We start from the raw sequence: 24,886 nt of genomic DNA, 5'->3' as shown, positions 1-24,886 counted from the left end.
ATTGATTAGATGATTGGATGATACTTTAGATATTTTCCAATTTCTTCCTACAGCTTGGGTGTTGAGCCAGTTGATGGGGATGTCATTAAACGGCCTCCAAGAGATGTTAAAGATTCAATCCTGAATAAGGGCCTAATTGTTAAAATCTTATTCTCAGCTATTATCATTATCAGTGGTACCCTCTTCGTATTCTGGAAAGAGGTCTGTATAATTTATAAACCTAAATAGCTCTTTATCCTTTAATTACTGTTAATTAATTAATCAGTATATGGAAAGATGACTTCTACACAGTTGATCATTCAATTTTAAGGAACATTGACTGATTTGGAAATTCAGAAATTAATCAAAGTAGTGGTACTGACTTCCAGAGAGAAATGTGTTTACATCTGTCAATGAATAGTAGGATTCTATGTTAATACATGTTCCTGCTGATTTTGCCAGAACCAGCTTGTAATTCCCATTTATCTGGGTGCTCCAAAAATACCCCTGAAATAATTTCACAGTCCATTCTTGGAGCAGTTTCCAGCAAACACTTTTAAAGGCCTTAGTTTTATAAATCTAAACTTGTTGTTTAATAAATGTAATCCTCAAAGCAGTGCTGAAGCGCCACACATAAGAACGAGGAGCTGAAGTAGTCCGTTCAGCCCCTCAAGTCTGCTCTACCATTTGATTTGATTATGGCTGATCTTATCTCAGTCTCAACTCCACTCTCCTGCCCACTCTCCATCAACCTTCAATCCATCACTAATTAAAAATCTGTCTATAGCATCCTTAAATTTTCTCAATGTCCCAGCATCTACCACACTCTGGGTAATGAATTCCACAGATTCATGACCCTTTGAGAGAAATGACTTCTTCTCATCTCGATTTTAAATTTCCTAGCTCTTATCCTAAAACAATGACCTCTCGTTCGAGACAAGTAGTCCACAAATATGTTTTATTGGTGTTTGTTAATTTTAGTGAAAAGGTAGTTTGTGATAACATATGAAGATGCAGGTTATTAGTGTACATCTATTTTTCCTGTTTTAAATGTCTGAAAATCTCTTCTATATTTCTGAAAGATACTACTGTCTGAAAGATAGAGATGATTGATTTTTCTGTAACAGTTATCAATATTTATATTTCTTATGATTGTAGAACTTTAAATCTATCATTTTATTTAAAATAGCTTCCAGAGGGGAAAATTTCCTCAAGGACCACAACCATGACATTTACCTGCTTTGTCTTCTTTGATATGTTCAACGCTTTAAGTTGTCGCTCACAGGTACAAATGTACTTTATTCACATTTTTAAGGATGCCATAATGTGAAGAGACTCTGTTAATTTAAGAACTGAAACAAACTGCAAATTAAAGGTGCAGGATAAGATTTTTATTTTCTATTTCTCACTTTTTTTTAATTTGAAGATTCCTTCCTCTAGGGTTTCTATCTTGCAAGCAATTTATCGCATTTGAGAATTGTGCAAACACTAATAAAAATATCACAGTCTTCTTCTGAACTATGCTGTTCTTACCTGCTGCCTTAAAGGTAAAATAATTAGTTTCAATTTAAAGGAAACATTATAATGCATTAAAATTTACGGGAGAAGCTCTCTGGCTTTTCTAATTAATACTTTAAAGTGGTTAATTATAGCACAATAGTTTCGAAGTACCATGAGATTAGGTGCATGTGACAAAAATGATCAGTATTTCCAAATATGCTCAAATTTTATCTTCTCAAAAAGGATGCTCTGGTATAACAAACATCTCTGTGCCTTTGTAATCTTTTATATGTTAGTACATTTATATATTATGCATGTAGCTACTGCATAATCATATATAAACTAAAACCATATTTTTAATAAATGCAAAATACTGTGAATGCTGGAAAGCTGAAATCAAAATACGCAGTGCTGGAGAAACTCAGCATGTCTGCTAGCATCTGTGGGGAGTTAATGTTTTGAATCCGATGTGGCTGTCCATCAGAACGTCACATTCCTGCTTAGTTTTGTGTCAGCTGCAAATTTGGAAATATTACATTTGGTTCCCACATTTATCATGTATGCATATTGCAAATAGCTGGAGTCTAAGTATTGGCATGTCTGATACTAGTCATGGACTGAGTTTGTGAGAATGATCCATTTATTCCTACTAAATAAAAGTAAAATACGGGGCTCCTTACCCACTGTGAGGACAGAATCCTGTCACTCAAAGGAGAAAACTAGGATTGCTGTTTTGCTTCAGTTCTGAAAATGAGACATATCAGACTCAAAACATTAACTCTGTTTCTCTCTCCAAAGATGCTCAAACCATCTGTGTTGCCCAGCATTTTCTGTGTTTGTTTCATTTATTCATTTCCTCTGATTTCTGCCAATCCTTAATCCACGCTAGTACATCACCTCCAAAACCATGTGGTATAATTTTGCTAGCCAGCCTCCTATGGGGGATGTTATCAAAAGTCTCTGACAATCAAACTATACTACATTCATTGACCGACTGCTCCATCACTTTTGTTAATAGAATCCTCAAAAAACTTCAAGTTTGTCAAACACAACTTTCGCTCTGCAAATCTCCTGTGATTATGACTGATCAGATCATTTTTTTTTTATTGGAGTGTCACTTATCTTGTCCTCTATAATAGATTCAACTATCTTCTCTGATACTGATGTACGGCAGAGATATCTATAGTTCCCTGTTTTCTCTCTTGCTCTTTTCGTAAATTGTAGAGTGACGTTTACTAGCTTCCAGTCTGCAGGAATCATTCTAGCATCTATGAAATTTTGGAAGATGATCACCATGCTCAATTTTGGGGGCGGCATGGTGGTTAGCACTGCTGCCTCACAGTGCCAGGGATCCAGGTTCGATTCCAGCCTCGGGCAACTGTCTGTGAGGAGTTTGCACATTCTCCCAGTGTCTGCGTGGGTTTCCTCCGGGTGCTCCGGTTTCTTCCCACAGTCCAAGATGTGCAGGTTAGGTGGATTGGCCATGCTAAATTGCCCATAGTGTTCTGCGAGGTGTAGATTAGGTGGGTTTTAGGGGGATGGGTCTGGGTGGGATGCTCCAAGGGTCGGTGTGGACTTGTTGGGCCAAAAGGCCTGTTTCCACACTGTAGGGATTCTATGATTCTATGACTAACCAATGCATTGACTATCTCAAAATCTACCTTCTTGAACACTGTGGGATGTAGTTTCAGAGATAGTAGGAACTGCAGATGCTGGAGAATCTGAGATAACAAGGTGTCGAGCTGGATGAACACAGCAGGCCAAGTAGCATCAGAGGAGCAGGAAGGCTGACGTTTCCGGCCTAGACCCTTCTTAGTTTATCAGGTCTCCCGAATGTACCAACTTTCAGACCCACTAATTGCTCCAGTACAATCTTCGTATGAATACTAATTCCCTTCAACTCCTCAATCCCCCTAGTTGCTTGGATATCTACTTGTGGGAAATTTCTTGTATCGTTCTCAATAAAACAGAGCGGAAACATACTTTTTGTTGGTAAAGTTTCATACAGCATAGAAGAGACCCTTCAGTTCATCACTCTACACTAATCCTACTTTCCAGCATTTGGTCTTTGGCCTTGAACGTTATGACATTCCAAGGGCTCATCTAGTACTTTTTAACGTTTGTGAGGTTTCTAGCCTCGTTGACTCTCCTACCCAGTTCATTCCAGATTCCCACCCTAGCAGGTGAAAATAATTTCCCTCAAATCCCCTCCGAACCTCCTGCCCTTCACTGTGAAATTATAACCCTTCATTATTGACTTTTCAACCAAGGAGAGCAGCTGCTTCCTACCCACCCTGCCCATGCCCCTCAATCATGTCCCTCTCAGCCTTCTCTGCCATAAAGGAAACAAGCTCATCCAGCCCCTATTCATTGCTAACATGCTCCATCCCAGGCAACATCCTGGTGAATCTCCTGTGCACTGCATCCACTCCATTCACATCCTTCCTATAGTGAGGTATCGAGAACTGCACACAGTACTCCAGCTGTGACCAAACCAAAGTTCTGTACAGCTCTAACATAACCTTCCTGCTCTTATAATTTATGTCATCACTAATAAAGGAAAGTGTCCCATATGCCTTCTTAATTACCGTATTAACCTGTCCTGTTGCCTTCATGGATCTCAGGACAAGCACCCCAAGATCCTTCTGTTCCTCTGAGCTTCCTAGTGTCCTGATATTCATTGAATGATGCCGTGTCTTGATACTTCTTCCAAAGTGCATCACCTTACACATGTCAGGGTTAAGTTCCAGTGCTACTAATTTGTCCATTTGACCAATACATCTGTGTCCACTTGTAACCTAAGACCTTCTTCTTCCCTAAAAACCAGCCAGCCAAACTTCATGCCATCTGCAAACTTACTTATCAGCCCTGCCACATTATCATCTATATCATTTATGTATATCACAAACATTAACAAACCCTGTGGTATGTCCGTGTAGACATCAGCCTGTAGTTCCACCAACAGCTTTCTGCTGCCAGCCTCCGTGTCCAACCAAATTTGGATCCAAATTGCCAAACTACCATAGATTCCATGAACTTTTACCAGCTTTATCAGTCTCCTATGAGAGTCCTTGTCAAATCATTTTGACTTGATCAGATTTTTTTTTATTGGAGTGTCACTTATGCTGAAATCCATATAAGTTACATAATTGCACTACCCTCATCTCCACACCTGGCAGCCTCCTCAAAAATTCAATCCGATTTGTTAGGTGTGACCTCCCTCTGACAAAGATATGTTCACCATACCTGATCAAATCTTGCCTTTGCATGTGAAGATTAATTCTCTCCTTCAGATTTTTCCCCAATAGTTTCTCTAATGCTGATGAGATTCACTAGTCTGTAATTCCCTGGTTTATCTCTACTGCCCTTCTTGAAAAGTAGAACCACATTTGATGTACTTGAGCTCTCTGGCACCTCCCGTCTTGCCAGAAAGGAATAAAATATTTGGATCCTGTAATTTTCTCCCTTGTCTCTCACATTGGCCTGGGATACATCTCATCTGGGATTTGTCTACTTTCAAGCCCAGTGAAACCTCCAGTACCTCTGCAGTCCAATCTGCTCAGGAATCTCAGCCACTTTTCCCGAATTCTGTACCAATATCCTCCTCCCCAGTGCAGACAGTTGTGAAGAAATTGTTTTAACACCCTACCAATGTCCTCCAGATCCAGAATTCCCCCTTGGTCCCTAATGCACCCTACTGTTTCCCTGATTATTCGCTTCCCTTTGAAATACTTATAGAATAAAGATTCTCCCTAATCTTACCTGCCAGTGTTTTTTCACACCCACTCTTTGTGCTTCTAATTGTTTTGTTAAAATCCCCCCTGCATTTTCTATATTTCATCAGCACCTCCATTGATTTGCTCCCTTCAAATCTTTTAAGTTCTTCTTATCCAGCCCGGAATATTCCTAAACATCTAGGGTTCTTTGGGCTTATTTCTGCTATATTTCACCCTAAAGGAAATATGTTGGGCTTAATTGCATTTTGAATGCCAACCCCCCATCCCCACCAGTATTCTGTTGTAGATTTACCTAGCACTAGCTGTTTCGAGTCTAGTTTGGCCTGATCATGCCTCATTTTAATGAAATCTGCTTCCCCAGTCCAAAACCATTTTTAGCAGACTTTCTGTTTTCCTTTTCTATTTCCTTTCCAAACATAAGTCGTACTACATTGTGGTTGCTATCACTAAAATGCTCCCCCACTATCACCTTGAACATGTTTATAGTGGGGAAAGTTTCTCCCTGCGATGCCTAGAGAGTTTCTTAGCCACATCTAAGCAAACGTGCCTCATTACCTACCTACTGCACTCTGCAGTGCCACTCTCGGCCAACTCCAGCTCCATCCTACCTCTTGCTATTTCTGGAAGAACTCATCATTCACCAAGTGGCTGCAGAACAAGCGGCATCCCTGGTACTAACTTCAAAAGACCACTGTGTGCCCTTGGATGAGCACTGGCATTCCAAAGCTTCCCTGCTTGTTGGAGGACAGCCTTTCTGAAGATGACTGAGAAGGGGATAATGGCTGCGATTCTCCGACAGGCACATGGAGGTCTTGGTAAACAGGGTGGTCCAGAGGAAGACAGTCCCTTTCTAGAAGGACTGTCAGTCGATGCCAGGCCACCAGAGCCTGGCAGGCTAATCTGAGGTCACCACCTGACTTAACGCTGAATCTAATGTCTGGAGGCAGCAATGTTGTAAGAAGGTCGCACTACTAGGGTGAGTCCTGTTCCTTTTTTTCATGCTGCCTTACACTCAGCTCTCTCTCTAACTGCACCCAAAGCTCACTATTACTATTACCTGCAACATCTGGCCTCACTCACTCTCACCTACCTCATTCCTCCACACCACTAACCCTCGATAGCTTGCTCTGCTTGCTTAGTTGCCAAGAATACCTCACCTGCACTGGCACTAACAGCTATGCCAGCCACTTTCACCTCATTCAATCCTTCCCTTTTTTTCTCATTCCAGGAGAAAAAAAATGCCCTTCACAGGGAGGAATGGAGCCAGGCTAGGTGAGGAAGTGCTGACATCAGATTCCTCACCCACTGTCAGGAGAGAATCCGGTCCCCTGTCAGGCGAGGACCAGGACCACTCCTGTCAGAAGGTCAAGAGATTCATGTCCCACTCTGCGAGTACTGCGTCTCATTCCACTGTAACTCTTCACATTAACTCCACCATCAGTGTCATTCATTGTTCACCACTTCCAACCATTGGCCATCACACCTTCTTTCCCTTGTATCTTATAGGTACTAGCGGGATGGTCATGACTCTGGCTGAGAACCGGGCTGCTCCACTGGGGGCACTTCGGAGGAAAATGAGTCAGAAGATTCAGAGGAAGCATGAGCAACGCAGCCTCCTGCATCTTCCACACCAGCTCAGATCCTGACACCTCGGTGGGAAGATCAGGGTTAGAACGTTTGAGAGCACACAGTCTGGTGAGCACCTCACTGCAACAGCTCTGCAGCAGCCTGAGGTGGAAATCCCACAGGCCACTGGCACCTTGAGGCCTGCTGGAGACCAGGAAGCCACTCAGCTCCAGGCGGGATAGGTGTCAGCAATCAGGAACTCTATCTAAATACACAGGGAGGCACAGGAGCAGCAGTTAGCTGTGTCAGAGGCAGTCACCCTCAAAGCCAAGAAACTGCAGGAGTACAGGACCCTGCTGCCTCAAACCTGTGACCATTTGGCTGCCCCCATGGGCAGGTTGGTGGCTGCCAACTACAGCTTGCCCAACACACTCAGGGTCTGCTGGATATGCACACAGACCTGCTCTCTATCTCCTCAGCCATTGGTCCTCATGAGCAAATGTATGGCATCATTAGGACAGGAACCTGGCACTCAATCCAGGTACCCTATCATGACAAGGAGACAAGGCAGCGCCATGATGCATCAAGCTGAAGGAGGAATCACACTCATCTCTCTCAGAAGTCTCCAAGGGTGGCCAGCTCTTCCTCCTCCTAGCTGTGGTCATTGAAGTGGCTGGGGCAGGGAAATGTGCAGCACACAAGGTACCAATGCATTAGGATCGCTGAGGATTAAGGGGCCAGCAAGCCTGTGACCTGTACAGTGCATTGGTTTGTGTGCAACATTCTTGCCCTGTAAACAGCCTCACATCAGTGGGTCTGGCAGTCCATCCTTCACTGTGGGTTAAGGCGGGTTAAGGCACTTAACGCACACACTCTGGGATTATTCACAGGCATTTCCTTCCCTTTGTGTGTTTTTGAAGGCGACAGCAAGCTCACTCCAGGCAGTGGTTTCCAACCTCCAACTCAGGGAGACTTTGAATATTCAGGTCCCTTTCCTGACAACCATTCATGTGAAAACCCTAACTCCATCCTTCACACCTACCCAGCTCCCTACTTAAGTCATCTGCAAGAGCCTTCCCACCTCGCCCCAGCCTCAGCCCCTGCATATGAGGTGACCGTACCAGGTGTGGTCATACACTGTTCCACCCCTTCCACCACCTCATCTGAGGCTATGGCGTTCCCAATATGTTTTACTTTTTCCCCTTATAAATACAGTTGCCCTCTTTCACAGTTGTCACTCCCTCTTCTCTAGCCTGCAAGCTCAGTCCTCACAGATAGAGGCCTAAGGCTCCTTCCCACGGCAGTGCCCTCCCCTCACCCTGCCCAGACCTCTTGACCCTCGGTTGTGTGGAGCTGACAGACTGACCAGGGTGAAACCCCTTGAGTGACCCAACTGGACAGCTCCAGACAAGAAGTACCCAAAACCCTGACTGATGCCTGGACATCTCTCTTGACTGTGTTAGCCCTAGCCCCTGGACTGGCCATTACGGAGCAACAGAACTGACTGTGACCCACTTCCTGGACTGCAGAGTGTTCAGGATGTTCCCAACTTTCCAGCTGGCTTCCCCAGCAATCACAAGCTCTCTAAGGAGGTGCAATTTACACATACTTTGAAAAGCCACAGAAACACAGCAAAATTGTGTATGGCAGAACACATCATTTTACCATGCGCCTCAAAATAGGGACCCCTACCTCTGAAGAGGTGCACTTGCAATTTACTCCACTTGCTATTCCCGACCATAGAGTTATACAGCATGGACGCTGACCCTTTGGTCCAACCAGTCCATGCCAACCATAATCCCAAACTAAACTAGTCCCACCTGCCTCCATTTGGCTAATATCACTCCAAACATTTCTTATTCATGTACTTGTGTCTTAGAAACCAATCACAAGAAAATGTGCTGTCGGGAAGCAGGAGGAAAATTATTTTTCCAACAAAACAAAATTGTGTTTTGCAACCCGACCCATATCAATGTTTGCATTGGGAGACAAAGATCTGGCATTACATTTCAACTTTGGTCTAAACCATGTTATATCAAGGTTCAGGATAACTTTTACACCTTTTCTTCTTTTCTAGACTAAATCAGTGTTCCAAATTGGCCTTTTTCGTAATCATGTATTTCTCTATACCGTACTTGGCTCACTTCTGGGACAAATGGCTGTCATTTATTTCCCACCTCTTCAGAAAATTTTCCAAACTGAGAACCTCACACCACTTGGTATGTAATTGAAGAATTCTTACTGACAGAGTTTTTGGATGCCAACCTTTTATACTACATATTCACAAGTTCTTTAATAATAGTTTTTGAGGTCAGATAGCATTGTGTAGTTTCCACTGTTATGACCGAGTCTGGATGAGTGAATAAATTCGTATCAGAGATAGTAGGAACTGCAGATACTGGAAAATCCGAGATAACAACACTCCCACTTCCTACAGGCAAAGGGGGTAGCCATGGGTACCCACATGGGCCCAAGCTACGCCTGCCTCTTTGTAGGTTACGTGGAACAATCCCTCTTCTGTACCTACACTGGCCCTAAACCCCACCTCTTCCTCCGTTACATTGATGACTGTATCGGCGCCGCCTCGTGCTCCCACGAGGAGCTCGAACAGTTCATCCACTTCACTAACACCTTCCACCCCAACCTTAAGTTCACCTGGACCATCTCTAACACCTCTCTCACCTTCCTGGACCTCTCTGTCTCCATCTCGGGCAACCACCTAGAAAATGATATCCATTTCAAGCCCACTGACTCCCACAGCTACCTAGAATACACCTCCTCCCACCCACCTTCCTGCAAAAATGCCATCCCCTATTCCCAATTCCTTCGCCTCCACCGCATCTGCTCCCAGGATGAGGCATTCCACTCCCGTACATCTTAGATGCCCTCGTTTTTCAAGGACCGCAACTTCCCCGCTCAGTGGTCGAGAACACCCTCGACCGTGTCTCCCGCATTTCCCACAACTCATCCCTCACACCCCCTCCCCACAATAACAACCAAAACGGAATCCCCCTCGTCCTCACGTGCCACCCCCCCAACCTCCGGATCCAACGCATCATCCTCCGGCACTTCCGCCACCTGCAATCCGACCCCACCACCAAAGACATTTTTCCCTCCCCACCCTTATCTGTTTTCCGGAGGGACCACTCTCTCCGTGACTCCCTTGTCCGCTCCACACTCCCCTCCAGCCCCACCACACCCGGCACTTTTCCCTGCAACCGCAGGAAGTGCTACACCTGCCCCTACACCTCCTCCCTCACCCCCATCTCAGGTCCCAAGAAGACTTTCCACATCAAGCAGATGTTCACCTGCACATCTGCTAATGTGGTATACTGCATCTGCTGTACCCGTTGTGGCCTCCTCTACATTGGGGAAACCAAGCGGAGGCTTGGGGACCGCTTTGCAGAACACCTACGCTCGGTTCGCAATAAACAACTCCCCCTCCCATTCCTCCGACGACATGTCCATCCTGGGCCTCCTGCAGTGCCACAACGATGCCACCCGAAGGTTGCAGGAACAGCACCTCATATTTCGCTTGGGAACCCTGCAGCCCAATGGTATCAATGTGGATTTCACAAGCTTCAAAATCTCCCCTCCCCCTACCGCATCCCAAAACCAGCCCAGCTCCTCCCCACCTCCCTAACCTGTTCTTCCTCCCATCTATCCCCGCCTCCCACTTCAAGCCGCACCCCCATTTCCTACCTACTAACTTCATCCTGCCCCCTTGACCTGTCCATCCTCCCTGGACTGACTTATCTCCTCCCTACCTCCCCACCTACACTCACCTTTACTGGCTCCATCCCCGCCTCTTTGACCTGTCTGTTTCCTCTCCACCTATCTTCTCCTCTATCCATCTTCTATCCGCCTCCCCCTCTCTCCCTATTTATTTCAGAACTCCCTTCCGCTCCCCTATTTCTGATAAAGGGTCTAAGCCCGAAACGTCAGCCTTCCTGCTCCTATGATGCTGCTTGGCCTGCTGTGTTCATCCAGCTCTACACCTTGTTATCTCTGAGTGAATAAATTCCTGTATTTTCAGCACTGAGGTTGGCATAACAGAGTTTAACCAGATGTCGTTTTTCCAAATTTCATATCTACTTGATCATGCAGTACAGCTATGAAGAGAAAATCAGATAGATCCCTTTGAATTAAGAAGTTAGTTTATTGAAAATTTACTCAAGTAAGAATTTAACTTAATTTAAAAAAAAAATCAAATTCCATGAAACACACAGATGCATACACATTGGCATACATTTATATTTCTGTATTACTGACTGTATGTTAATCAGTTATTGCATCCTAATTGAATGTGTTTTGTTTTGATAATAAATCCATAAAAATGTGTTTATTAAGAAACCTGGTTAACAGATTTTGTTGCTTAAAGTCTGACATAGATTAGGTATTTAATTGGTCATCTTGGTAATTAGAAAAAGAATTTTTATTTTCATCTTAAGTTGTGACCCATAGAGTAGTGGGACCAGAGTAATACTGCACTCCTCCAGCCTCAATTATAATAATCTCAACTCATTTTAATTGTTTTCTCTCAAACCAAAGTCCAAGGCTTTTAAGGTAGTCAATTAAATTTAAAGGTCAATAGTCTGTATTTTTATCCGGTCATGGCATCATTTGTAAATCCTGAACTGTTACAAACAGTTTGTGAATATAGTATCTCACATCAAACATATCTGACTCCAGCATCTGCAGTTCTTACTATCTCTGAGTGAGTTATATACACTAATAATGAATGTTTTGAAATTGAAACACTAATATCACTTTCTGAATTTAACAATTCAGCTAGCCTTGAATCTAAACATAGCTGTATTATTTATTCCTTGACAGACTTGCTATTCTTGGCTGGCTTGGCCTCTTCAGTTTTCTTTGCGTCAGAGGTATTGAAGTTAATTGAAAGGTTATGGTCTTCAGCAACTCAAAGGCAAAATGGACCCAAGCCAGGATTATGACAGTATTGGAATGTAACTTATATAGGCTGAGCCACAGTGCACTACAGAACTGCACAGCTACACTTTATCAAGACTGTCAATGACAATTGTGAAATTTAATATTGAAGATGAAAAAATAGCAAAGTCTGTTTTGTATATTGAGAGATTCCATTTAAGGAAATGTTTCTCTTCAGAATGTACGGATGCTGTTAATCAGAAGGATTCCCTTGTCATTTCGTCTTGAAAGCTCGCAAAACTGGATATTATACAAATTCTTGGAGTAGGTTGTGATGTGCAACAGAGCTTTGCAGCTCTGGAAATAGAGGGAGAAACACAGGGAATGTCATTAGATGAACTGCACATTCAGAAGCCAGTACAGTATGATGGGTCAAATGGTCTCCTTCTGGGCTGTAATAATTCCATAATTCTGTATAAATATTGTAAGTATTAGTTCTTTGAATACAGTTTTTCTTACTTGTGGCAGACATTGTCTACAGCTATATATAAATCTAAGGCTAGTGATTATAGCTTGATTCCTTTAAGCGATGGTACAGAACGTATGACAATCTGTTGGACTTTTCAATCTGATTTCCTTAATTAGTAATCACCTTCACTGTATTAGCTCCGAATGACTATGTATTGTCAATTAGATTGTTGAAAACAGGCCTTCATCAAGCACTTTTTAAAATAACAAGAGCTTGAGCACAAATAATTTTATGCAATTTATACATAATTATGTAAAAGATTATTAACAAATATCATCTTTGTTCTTTGATGTATGTGGCCTAATGTATTTCCTGTTCAGGAAGCTTTTCAAAAAAAGTAGACATGTATAAAACAAGTACAATGTTAAGAAACAACAGTGACACATTAATAGCCTGTTTGCAAACATCCAACAAAACTGATAGTAGAAAATTGAATTTAAAACTTAAATGAGCAACTACATCAAAGAAGCTGGGAGCTGGTTTACTAATGTTCAGTTCAGAGGTTGCAGGAGATCAACAAGAACAGTCCCAGAGGTTTTCATGGCACTGTATTCGTACCTATTGGTCCTCTTCCAGGATTTCACATTGGAAAACCTCACTCATGCAAATAGGCGCAGAGATTCAACAAGCCATCACAACTGTAGGTGCAACACTTGGAATTTCAGAACCATACTGATCATGCAGCTTGTGGACCAAGGCTTGATTTTGCTCCATGACAAGAAATAGTCAAACCAGTTGTACCCTGAATGAGGTGTAGGCATAGTTCCTCATGTCAGTTTGTACTATTTGTTTTCATTTTGCCAATGTCAAGCTGCTATCCAAGTAGAAAGCTTGAGGAAACGTCAGGCTTGGATTCACATTTTGTGGCAATTGAAGAGCTGTATTTTCCTCTGTAACAGCAATGTTTAGAAATTACCCACTGTCTGTCTCAGTAATGAAAATCACTTCATGTACTCAGGAATTCTGAGATTGCTTCACAGCCTCCCAGTTGTGAATATTAGCAGCAGCCAAATGGCACTAAAACAAGTTCCCACAATCTGCAGAAAATAAAGTCAGTGAATCTGTCTTGGTAGTGTTGGTTGAGGAATGTTTAGATGATGAGAACTATTTACTCTTCAAAAGATCCATTAGATCCGTTACCTCCACTTGAATACAGAGCTGTGTTAATCGGCATAAACTCTTGAACCTGTTCTTAGATCATGGTTGATATATGACCTACCACCACATACCTGCTTTTGCCTAATATCTATGAATAGTTTTGCTCAACAAATGATCAATCCCTAATTTAAAACTGACCTAACATCAATTGCTGTTTGCAGGGGAGTTCCAAACTTTTCAATCTTTCTTTTGACCGGCTCTCAATTCCACTATCAGGTAGTTCTTTCAAATCTAAAGCACCTTTGAACTCTATTAGGTCAAGGATGCTCTTGAACTACAAGTTTTGCTGCAAACTTTGACATTTTAGCCATTACAACTTTCAGATGCAGTTGTATTGGTAAACTTCAATAATACTGTATTCTTTCACAGAATTATTTTTCTGTCCTGCAGCCCTTGAAGACTCTCTTTCAAGTTGCACTACTATAATGCTTTACTTCTGGGGCAATTCCATATTCAGGTACAGAGATAGGGCAAGAATTGAAGTGTTTACTCTCCCAGCAACTCATGCTATGTCTTGACACTAGGAGATTTTTCACCACTGTTGTGATGATCCAACGCAATTTGCTTGAACTAAATTCCTCTCCACACTATTTTAGAAGTCCAAAACGATAGATGTTCCAAATGATGGTATTTCTCATTGTTAGCACATTTAATAAATTAATAGATAAAAACAAAGTAATAAATTTCCTTAAGAAAACTATTTTTCCTCAGTAGTTAATAACCACTGGTGTAACAGACAAATTAAAAGGAAATAAATAAGTAAAACAGGTTTTTTAAAAAAAAACACTGCAGTTAAGTAAGAAAATTAGAGACAGTCTATTTTTTATCAAGGAACATTGTCCCCAGAGAATGAAGAAATGCAGAGTAAGATATTTAAGCTTCCCAGCTGCACATTTTTCAAATTGAAAAACGTTTATTTTATATTGTATCACTACTTCCAAAGGATTGTTACCCAAATCGACTAATTGGAGTTCCACTCCCTTGTACAATAATCATGAATTCCAAGTCATTACAACATTTACAATGCTTCAGTTTCTTCCATCTGCTTTTAAAGTTTCCCAATATCACACTGTTAAATATCTATACAGTCACATACATATTCCCACACCTAGCTGAACCTGTTACTGGAACAACTAAATTTGATCCAAACAAAGACAAGTTGACTTATATGCACACGTTTTATGTGGATGATGCAAACCATTTGCAGTTCCAAAACCAATTCTGATCTCCTTTCCAATAGGTCATAATGACTAAACAACTCTACCGCCTCCAAGAAGGGGGAATCTAGATGATGGTGTACGCAGCCTAGACCAACTCACTCTCCAATCTTAATAAAGCAACTGGTTAGCTTGGAATATACCTCTGTTACAACACAGATGATTTATTCAGGTAGCTGCGATGCTGTTTCCAGAGTCAAAATTATTAAGTGGTCATTTTTTATGCTCAACCAAGGAGGCTATGGCCTAGTGGTATTATCATTGGACTGTTACTCCAGAGACCCAGGTAACATTTTGGGGGACCTAGGTTCAAATCCAAAACGCAGATGTGGAATTTAAATTCAACAAAATATCTGGAATTAAGAATCTAATGACGACCATTGTCGATTGTCAGAAAAACCCATCTGGTTCCCTAATATCCTTTAGGGAAGGAATCTGCCATCCTTACCTGGTCTATTCTACATGTGACTCCAGACCCACAGCAATGTGGTTGACTCTTAACCCCACTCTGGGCAATCAGGGATGGGTAATAAATGCTGGCCTAGCCAGTGATGCCCTCATGCCATGAATGAATTAAAAATAAAACAAATTCTGATTAGAACATAGAACAGTACAGCACAGGAACAGGCTCTTCAGCCCACTATTTCTATGCCAACCATGATGCCAATATATTGGCTGATCAAAATTTCCTGATATTGTCTGAATTACTTAATTGCCATTCTATTCATTTCTATTCATGTGCCCAAAATGATGAGTTAAGGGTTTTGGCCTTTTTCCTCCTTCACCAGTTCGATAATGTCATTGGTGATTTTTTTCCCCTCAAGAATGACATTATTTTGCAGTAAATATAACATACGAATCACATTTCAACAGCAAATAAATGGTTCATTGTGTTTTGCAAGTAGCAAGTGAATAGTAAGAAACGCTATAACCAAATAAGTATTGATCACAATGTAGTGACATTTTTACACTGAATTCAAACTGAGATGCAATTTTCTTTGAAATTATGACATTATTTATGAAAGAACTTTTGACATTTGTGACCATGTATTTTTTTTAAAAATGCAGATGATACATAGAGATACTAATTTCCAATCAACTTACAGATTCTAAAATTTAAAATGACTCGTTGAATGTGAAGTGTGAAGTGATTCATTGTGGTAAGAAGAAACTAGGAGAGGTAATATAAAACAAAATGTACATTCTAAAATGGGGACTGGTACAGAGGAGGAGTAAATAGCACAATTTATTAAAGGTGGGAGGGGACGTTGAGGAAGTGTTTTAATAAACTCATACAGACTCCTAAGCTTTACTAATAGCAATGTAAAATACAAAAGCAAGGAACTATGATGAACCTGTTTCAGAGATAGTAGGAACTGCAGATGCTGAAGAATCTGAGATAACAAGGTGTACAGCTGGATGAACACAGCAGGCCAAGTAGCATCAGAGGAGCAGGAAAGCTGACATTTTGGGTCTGGACCCTTCTTCAGGAAAAAAAAAGGGTCTAGGCCCGAAACATCAGCTTTCCTGCTCCTCTAATGCTGCTTGGCCTGCTGTGTTCATCCAGCTCTACACCTTGTTACCTATGATGAAACTGTTTTGGGCCTAACTGGTGTACTGCATCCAGTTCTGGACACCACACTTTGCGGATGATATATGGGTATTAGAGAGGGCGCAGAAAAGATTCATAAGTGGTTCGAGGGATGAGGGGCTAAAGTTGGATGGGTATTTTGGAGAAGCTAGGCCTAGGATAACAAGGAGATTTGATAGAAGTATTCCAAATCATGAGGGGTCTGGAAAAGGTAGACAGGAAGAAACTATTCTCCGTAATTGAGAGATAAGAACCAGAAGGCACTGATTTAATTGATATAGACTCATAAAGTAGTACAGCATGGAAACAGGCCCTTTGGCCCAAACTGGTCCAGGCTGACCATGCTGCCCACCCAGCTAGTTCCAATTGATTTGGTCCATATCCCTCTGAACCCTTCTCATCCATATACCTATCCAAATGTTTTTTAAATGTTGCTATTGTATCTGCCTCAACTACTTTCTCCGGCAGCCCATTCCGTATATGCATATGAGGTAAAATATTTTCTTTCAGTGAGTTGTTAGGGTCCGAAATGCATGGCTAAAGATTATAGTTGGGGCAGGTTCAATTATGGGTCTCAAAAGCAAATTAGATAACTCCCTGAAAGAGAAAAAAAAATTGTAGGTCTACATTGAAAAAAAGCAGGAGTGTGAGAATAGATGAGCCAAAGCTGGACAGTATAGACCCAACTGGCTGAATGGCCTCCTCTGTGCCATAATTATTCCATGCTTCTACAAAAAAGTATTGTGGATATACAAAAATTGTTGGACCAAATATATTTGAGATTATCTGCTTTTTCCACTGTTAGTTTATAGATAATAATCCAAAATGCACAAACATGAATATTAATTTTAAAAAATTGAACATTAATGCTCAATAAATTTCTGTGTAGCATTTTTCTATCTACTGATTACAGTGCAAATGTACAAGGACAATTACCTCTAACAGATCAACTAAATGCACATGATGTCTAAATAGACAGATGCTATTTAAAATATAGAGCATCCATCTCATCATTTTAATCATTACTAACTTAGATAGAAACACAGAAAACAAGCAGAAGTAGACTATTCAGCCCATAAGTGACTCGACATTCAATATAATTATGGCTGATCCTTTATCTGAACAACATACTTCTGCTCTCTCCCCATACCCTTGATGCCTTTAGTCTCTAGAAATCTATTTCTTAAATATATTCAGCGACTTCACCATACAGACTTCCGTGGTAGAGAACTCCACAGATTCATCACTCTCTGGGTGAAGAAATGACTCATCTTAATACAAAATGTCCTCCCCTGTATCTTGAGATCATCAGCCAGTGTTCTGGATGTCTCTGCTACCAAAGAAACATTATCCCTGCATCCAGTTTGTCCACATATTTTCTAACCTATCTGTTCAGAGGTGTTATTACACACCTCTGGTGCTGGTGGGACTTGAACCCAGGCCTCTTGGCTCTTAAGAGATAGGGACACTAGCACTGCACCAGTTTTTCAAGCCCTTTTCAGGTTAAACCTTCTAATGTATACTCTTTATCCAAAATGAAATCTGTGATACAATCCTACTGGATTGACCTCTGGTTTGATTAACATGCAAACTGCTTAATAGAATCTATTAAGTCTTTCTGTGACTGAAATATTTCTCATTTTGTCCCCTCCCTTCATTCATCCTTGTCATTACGCCTTTAAGTCGGATGAAGGAAATCTGATACAGTCTTTTCAATTGACTATGACTGACATACCCGTTTGTTTTAAAACAAAGTTTATTCTGTCCCTAGCATTTTCCTTCTATGACTAATATTTTACTATGTTTAAACGAGCACCCTCCCATAGATAAATCATCCAAAGCATTACTGATATTTATAACAATGTTCTCAATATGCAAATTCAAAACAAGTAGGTGCTTTGTTTTATATTTCTCCACTCTCTACTGGGAAAATTGACCTTCAATTCCAGAAAGCACAAGGAACAGTTATACTTCACTTGAAATAACCTGAAGGGGCTAGTTTTCCTACTTTGAAGTAGTTAAGGGCATTTGAAAGGTTTTACCTAATGAGACAATGACATGGTGATAATAATCCATGGACAATAATCCAGTGACGCATACTTTAAAGACACAGGATCAAATCACAATATGTTAATAGTTAGAATTTAAATTCAATTAACTAAAATCTGGTGTAAAGCTAGTCCCAATGATGGTGACCACAGAAGCACCAATAATTGTTGTAAAATCCTAGCTGGTTCATTAATACCCTTTAGGGAAGGAACTCTGCCATCCTTACCAAGTCTGACCCACACGTGACTCCAGACCCACAACAAGTGGTTGACTCTTAACTGCCTTCTAAAGTGGTAGTTAGTGAGCAAGTTCTTCAGGTGAAGGGCAATTAGGAATGAGCAATAAATGTTGCCTAAGTCATCAATACCCACATCCTATGAAAAATAATAGGTGTTGTTGCTAATGTAAGCAAACTATTAATAAGGAATATTAATCCTCAACTGCACCCTCTGAACCCCTCTATTAAGCCTTCACCATGTGCCTGTTGCTGTCTGTTGGATTCCTGCTGAGCAGTGAACAGAGCAACACTAGTGAAACAAAGAGTAGCTAAAAAGGGTCAATTTTGATATGCTGTTTTGCAGTACAGTGGCAAGCATCCAAGAAGTGATTTAAAGAGATACACATTAATAAAAGGCATGGGAGTTAACGAAGTCTAGATTCTTTGAGGAAACATGACGCTGCCCAATTAAACCAGTACATTAGAGGCTTCATTTTAAAATTTTAACAATTTTATGCAATAAAAAAATAAGTCATTTTATAGGGTGACATGGATTCTTCCAACAGTGAGTATGGACACAATATTTTTAAACATTGATAATTTTATTGAAAAATTTGTAGTGAATACAGATTAAAACACCGCAAATTTATTCGTAATAAACTCACTATCATAGGAAAATTTACATACATTGAAAAATACAATCATTCTGCAGCAGTATTAAATAATGCAAACTTTTGCAGTTACTAATGCTGCATAAATCAGAGTGACAAATTAATGACAACTAAATCTATGTAACAATCTAGATTATAATCAGAAAAAGTATCAAATCTCATACAGAATCACTTATACCATACTCTACATCTAAGGTGAATATCAGTTTGGTATGAATTCATTTCTGCCTTCAACTGATACAGCACTGCACTCTTAGCTGCTTTAACTAAGACAATCTATTTTTGTATAAACCTAAATTAAAAACTGCTCAGTGCTTGATTATGGGTGAAGATGCAGGGCTAGATGCATTAAAGTCAGTAAAATTCCCTTCTTTATAACAAAAAGTGAATCTTACCTCTATGTTCTCTTGTAACACAATAGTTCTGTGGTTATAGTATCAGAGGAATTAGCCTTCTCATTGTTCTTTCCAGTCATAAGTGCAAACCAGTCTAGGAATCAGTTGAAGATGCTTTGTTGCTCATGTACCCTTGCTTTTACAATGGGCAAATCTTTAATTATGATTCATATGCTTAATTAATATTCCATTTCGAGACACAGAATTCGGCATTCGTGCTTATTAGCGAAGGCTTCCTCCAAATACCAGAGACTTATATAATTCAATTGTGTCCCTTTCTTGAAGGAATTATGGTGACATTTAACAGTTATTGTACATTGTGCTGTTTATTCTGTGCTTTCACATTTAGGGAACACTTCATTTATCCCCTTTATCCTCATTTGGATCTCGTAATCCGTCACTCATTCGTATTTTCCCGATCATGTGCAGCAAGGCCTGTGCTTCAGGTTCTGAATCTAGTACACTCTTGGACTGAGACTGGAGGTAAACAACACAACACTGTAGAATTTAAATTCAATTACAATAGCTAACAGCCACGTTACATCTGGTTAACACTGAGCCTCTGTGTGTCTAGAGCACCCCTACATATAGATCCAGCAACTTAACAGTTTCTTTATATTAGATGTCTTTAGTGAAAATTAATCAGAAAACAATGCAACGGTTATCAGAGGAACATTGCAAAATTTTTATTTATGTCAGGCAGTTGAAATATGCATCAGCTTTGTCTTTGAAACGGTCTGAAGGGCTTTTAAATCAGCTAATACTCCAATACTAATGATGGAGCATACCTGATACAACCAACCCCTCTTAAATTAGCAACATATGGAAAATAAACAGCTATGTTCCCCAATAAACTGAAACATTCTATTAAACTGAAATTATGCATGGTCCATTTTTGTCTCATACTTCCCACAGTGTGTCTCTTTTCAAAAGAAAAATAATCTCAATTTACTTTCTATCAAAAAAAAATCAAAACTCATCACTATTCAGATGACTCTGCAAAATATCCCTTGGGAGCTTTTGATGGCTGCTCCTTTATTTCTCTTCTACTGATTTAAAACTCCCACAGATCCATGTGGAGAGAAAGGTATTCCCATCCTTGCCCTGATGTGGAGTAATCAGTACCAACTGTTAGCGTACTAATAATCAATTAAGCAATTAAGAATGAACTATGAATAAATAATAGGGAGTGGGGATGAAAGATAAAGAGAGCGATGATGGTGGATAAAGTGCTCTAAAAGGTGTCTACTAAGAGCCATACAACTTGTCTTGATCTTTGCAAGTACGATTCAAGATAAATAGAACTGGTCATAAAACACTGCAAAGCAGAAGAGATTTTGTTAAAGATGTAAGGTGGCATTTTTCTCAACTACCTCCCACATTCCTTCTCCAGAACGTTGACATTACAGAAAGGTGAGCAACTTTAAACACTTAAATAAGATGCAAAGTCTGCAACTTTGGTGACCCTACTTTTGTGTGCATGTTCATCAAACTAAATACACCTAACCACACAACTTTTGCTTACATGTTCAAGAAATATTAGTTTGTAGTTGGTTGACGTATCTGACCATTTATGAGCAAGATGTCTGAAAACAAATGGACAGACTTTCTTGCCAGTACACTAATAAAGATATAATCCTTCATAAAAAGAGAACTTGATACTTACATCACTTAATTCACGATTTTGGGTAAAACATCATAGATTATTTACAAAGAAAACCTTTCATAGGTTTCCCTTGGTAACTATTACAAGTAAAACACAACTTCTACACAGCTCAAAATGCCATTGTTTCATTTATTTTGGTATGGGTTCAAAAACAGTTCTAAGAATGTGGTGAAAAATACTTGAACTGCTGCTTAGCTTCTGGTCAGATTGTTTCACTTACTGGATGCTACGTCAATCAAGTGTTGTTTCTGGAAAACTAGTGAATTATCAAAATTTTAAAAATGTTCAAGCACTGCTCACAACTCCTCACATGCGGAAGCAAATCCATATCCAAATACAGGAACATCTGGCAGAAGTCCTGAAGATTTAACAGAGACTTCTAGCGTGGAAGGAGAAAAGTTTGCAATCCCATTTTTTCTTTCCTCAAGGAGATTTGATGTTTATTCTGAACACATATTGCTATATAATTGGATTGTAAAGGGACTGAAATAATGTTCACTAGAACATCACCTGACTGGATTCAGCTGATCTTTCTCTTTCCATTTAAGTTAATCACTCTTAAACCTGCAATTCCTGAAGAAAATCAGTAATAATATCAATGGGCACCAGACATTAATGTATCGATTTCCTTTTTTAGAATAAGGGTTATAACTCACCAGTTGATCATCAGGAGGATTCCCCACACTCCATACCTCCAGAGTGTCAATTGTGAAATGTTCTTGGGCAGACAACTGTGGACTGTTGTAAGTAGTACACGTGGGCTTTGCTTTGCTGTGTCCTTCACCATAATTGCTATCAATCCACAATCCAAAGTAATAAAGCTGCCCACCCATACCCTGTGTAAGAATCACAAAAAATGTCAATTTTAGCATCATTATCTTTGCTTCATATTTAATATTAATATTTCAAGATGTACAGTTTCTAATTAGTTAGCAGTTTTAGTTTGCATTTTAACTAATAAACAGTCCATTACATCCAGTCTGCCACAGATGTGGACATTGACCACAGGTTTGAATTTGACAGTCTGCATTTATATAGCGACTCTATGCACACAAACCTTCCAATTTACTCCAAATGGGAATGAAACTGCGTGGCAGGCCAAAGTAACTCATCACAAACAAAAACAGAAATTGTTTGAAACATTCAGCAGGTCCGGCAGCATTTGTGAACAGAAGGCAGAATTAACATTTCGGATCTAGTGATCCCTCCTTAGAACTCCTTCTTCAAATAAAAACTCATCGATGTTTCTTTGGCATTTGGTCAGAGGGACTGTTGCTCATGCAAAGTTTTATGGACACCCAACAAAGCTCCAATCCCTCACTGCACAGGAAAGCAGCTTAGACAGCAAACCTTTTAAACCAAGAGAGTCCTAAATTTATTCAGTAGCATTTTTCATATTCTCATTGATTATGAATTAAAATCAGTTAATTGGCAATGTTGTTTTGTAGGCAATGTGGCAGCCAATTTTCACATTAAATTTCCCACAAACAGCAACACAATAAACAATTAGATTGTACTATCCTCCATTTTGATATTCTACCTCATAACCTCAGCATCTGTATCTTGTTTCCTTCTGCTTTCAGTGAGAACTGATCTAAATTCTGCTCTTTATACCTACTATTAACACCTAGTCTGGATCTATGCCTTGTTTATTCTCTACAACCATTAGTGCTCCCTTTGCCTTTTGTTCTGTGACACCTTTGATCTCTCCAACCCTCTAACCTTGCACTGATCTTTCCTTCTAGTCCACATGCTTCTCATCACCTTTCCCTACAGTAATATATCCATCACTATTCCATCTCTCTTCAATTCCAAAACAGTCATGCTGGACATGAAACATGATTCTATTCCAAAATTTGATGATTCTATCAGGGCTGGAGGGTGGGACTAATTGGGTAGCTCTTTCAGGGGCCAAATGGCCTCCTCCTGTACTGTAAAATTCTAGGATTCTATTAGAACTGTTTCCCTCTGCACAGACGCTGAAAGACCAGCTGAGTTTCTTCAGGGCTTTATTTTAATTTCAGATTTCCAACATCTGCCACATTTTGAATTTGCCGTATATTTAAGGAGAGACTTAAAAAATAAATGTTGGCCTGTTCAGCAGGAATTTTTCTTTGTTCTTCTTTAAATCCATAGCTTAAATCCACCATAAAGGGTCAACAGGGCCTCAGTTTAGCAGCTCATCTGCTAACATGTAGCTGTCACTCAGTACAGCCACGAAGTATCAGACTAAATTTTACAGTCATGTTTTTGGATTAGGATTACAGCCTTTAGACTCAGAGGCTACCCCCACAGCCAAAACTGACGCAAAATTAGAAATTCCATTTTACTTTAGAAGTCAGCTTACTATAATAAGTTAAGAACAAGAAACAGATAATACCAGAGACACTGAGCAAGCAAAGTCGGCCAACATGACAGGAGTAAACCCTTTCTCAAAAACATCGAAAACATTTTCTCATCCATTTCCTTCATATCAAGTGCTTCGAACGGACTTTGACCGAGATTTTCACCATATCAGGCAGGCTATCCAGTACAGTGAAAATGGTCAGAAATCACAAATCCTATCCTCAGACAGGGTACTTCCCATTTCTGTGGGAGTGGCTCAGGCTGCACCACACACACACACACACTCCAGAGGCAGCTGGCTATTTAACAGATGAGCTGTCCCAATTTAAATCCCATTTTGTTAGCCCTGTTGCACGAAATACAATGCACATAGCTGTCAAGCTCAGGGCAGGCCTATTCTTCTGATAGTTAGGATTCTTTTTGGAGAGTTGAAGTATCCGAGGGATATGGTCCCCGGACTCTTTGGGATTAGAGGTTCCTGTGGGGCAGGGATGCTGTCAGGTATACTGCAAGAGGGATATTCAGGGATCCTTAAGTATGTTGGGGAAGGTTCAGGTACCCTGAGTAATTGTTAACTGGTGAGATGATTATTTCCTTTTATGCACAAACTCCTTGGAACTGGTAAACCTGTAAAGAACCTGTCGATCTATCAAGAATTATCAAAACAGGTCAACAAGTGTCAAAGTGTCAAGAAGCTTCAAAATGTGTTTTTATGAAAGGGAGTGTTCTTATGAATGGAGTATGTTGTGCAGTATAGAATTTGAGATGATACAGCCTTATTTTTTTTTATCCTGGAGCTTGTATGGTAGATGAAAGGGCATTGGGTGGTGCATGAAAGGAGACACAATGTTGCTGTGAGGGGTCATACTGTATGGGTAGAGAGGCACAGGGTTATGAGGGGCCATGGAAATGGGTAGAAAGATATAGGAAGTATGAAGGGTCTTGGGTACCCATGACTCTTTGTTACACTGCTCTGGGTTGCGGAGATAGAAATAAAATTAATTGATGACCAGCCTGCTCTGAATCCATTTTCTTTCTTCAGACTAATATACATCAAAAATATCAGAAAGATGACAACAAGGATTGAATAGAATTTTTTTTCAACATTTTAAGGAGTGATTAAGGATGGAAGAATATTTTGCAAATTTTCGGAACCCCAAACTTGATTTTGAAGAGATTTGAGCAATGTGAAAGACTTCTCCATGTGTATATTATATTGAGGTACACAGTGAGTCAGGACAATATGAAGACATTGTTGGAGTCAATGGAGGAATTCAACCCCAAGAAAGAGGGATTTATGTAATTACAAAATGAAGGTATACATTAGGCTGAAAGCAAATAATACAGGAGATAAAAGGATAAAGTAAATATT

At 40.2% G+C, this 24,886-nt stretch overlaps 2 protein-coding genes across 2 annotated transcripts in view; one reads left to right on the top strand and one right to left on the bottom strand.

Moving 5' to 3' along the window:
- LOC109926973 (calcium-transporting ATPase type 2C member 2) overlaps positions 1 to 14,194 on the top strand; it is a 61,609-nt gene extending 47,415 nt beyond the window's left edge. Inside the window, exons 18-21 of the mRNA XM_048605960.1 lie at positions 54 to 201; positions 1,169 to 1,264; positions 8,860 to 9,001; positions 11,619 to 14,194. Of these exons, the coding sequence (XP_048461917.1) occupies positions 54 to 201; positions 1,169 to 1,264; positions 8,860 to 9,001; positions 11,619 to 11,740 (508 nt within the window). The 3' untranslated portion in view covers positions 11,741 to 14,194. The remainder of the gene's footprint in view (positions 1 to 53; positions 202 to 1,168; positions 1,265 to 8,859; positions 9,002 to 11,618) is intronic.
- A 4,823-nt stretch (positions 14,195 to 19,017) lies between these two features.
- The window catches only part of meak7 (MTOR associated protein, eak-7 homolog), a 39,492-nt gene continuing 33,623 nt past the window's right edge, over positions 19,018 to 24,886 (bottom strand). The window contains exons 7-8 of the mRNA XM_048606075.1: positions 21,825 to 22,004; positions 19,018 to 19,979 (exon numbers count right to left, since the gene is read on the bottom strand). Coding sequence (XP_048462032.1) covers positions 19,860 to 19,979; positions 21,825 to 22,004 — 300 coding nt within the window. The 3' untranslated portion in view covers positions 19,018 to 19,859. The remainder of the gene's footprint in view (positions 19,980 to 21,824; positions 22,005 to 24,886) is intronic.

This window comes from Rhincodon typus, chromosome 15 (assembly GCF_021869965.1).
Source record: "Rhincodon typus isolate 14 chromosome 15, sRhiTyp1.1, whole genome shotgun sequence".
In the NCBI taxonomy this organism is placed as follows: Eukaryota; Metazoa; Chordata; class Chondrichthyes; order Orectolobiformes; family Rhincodontidae; genus Rhincodon; species Rhincodon typus.
This window is presented reverse-complemented; position numbering and strand designations above follow the sequence as displayed.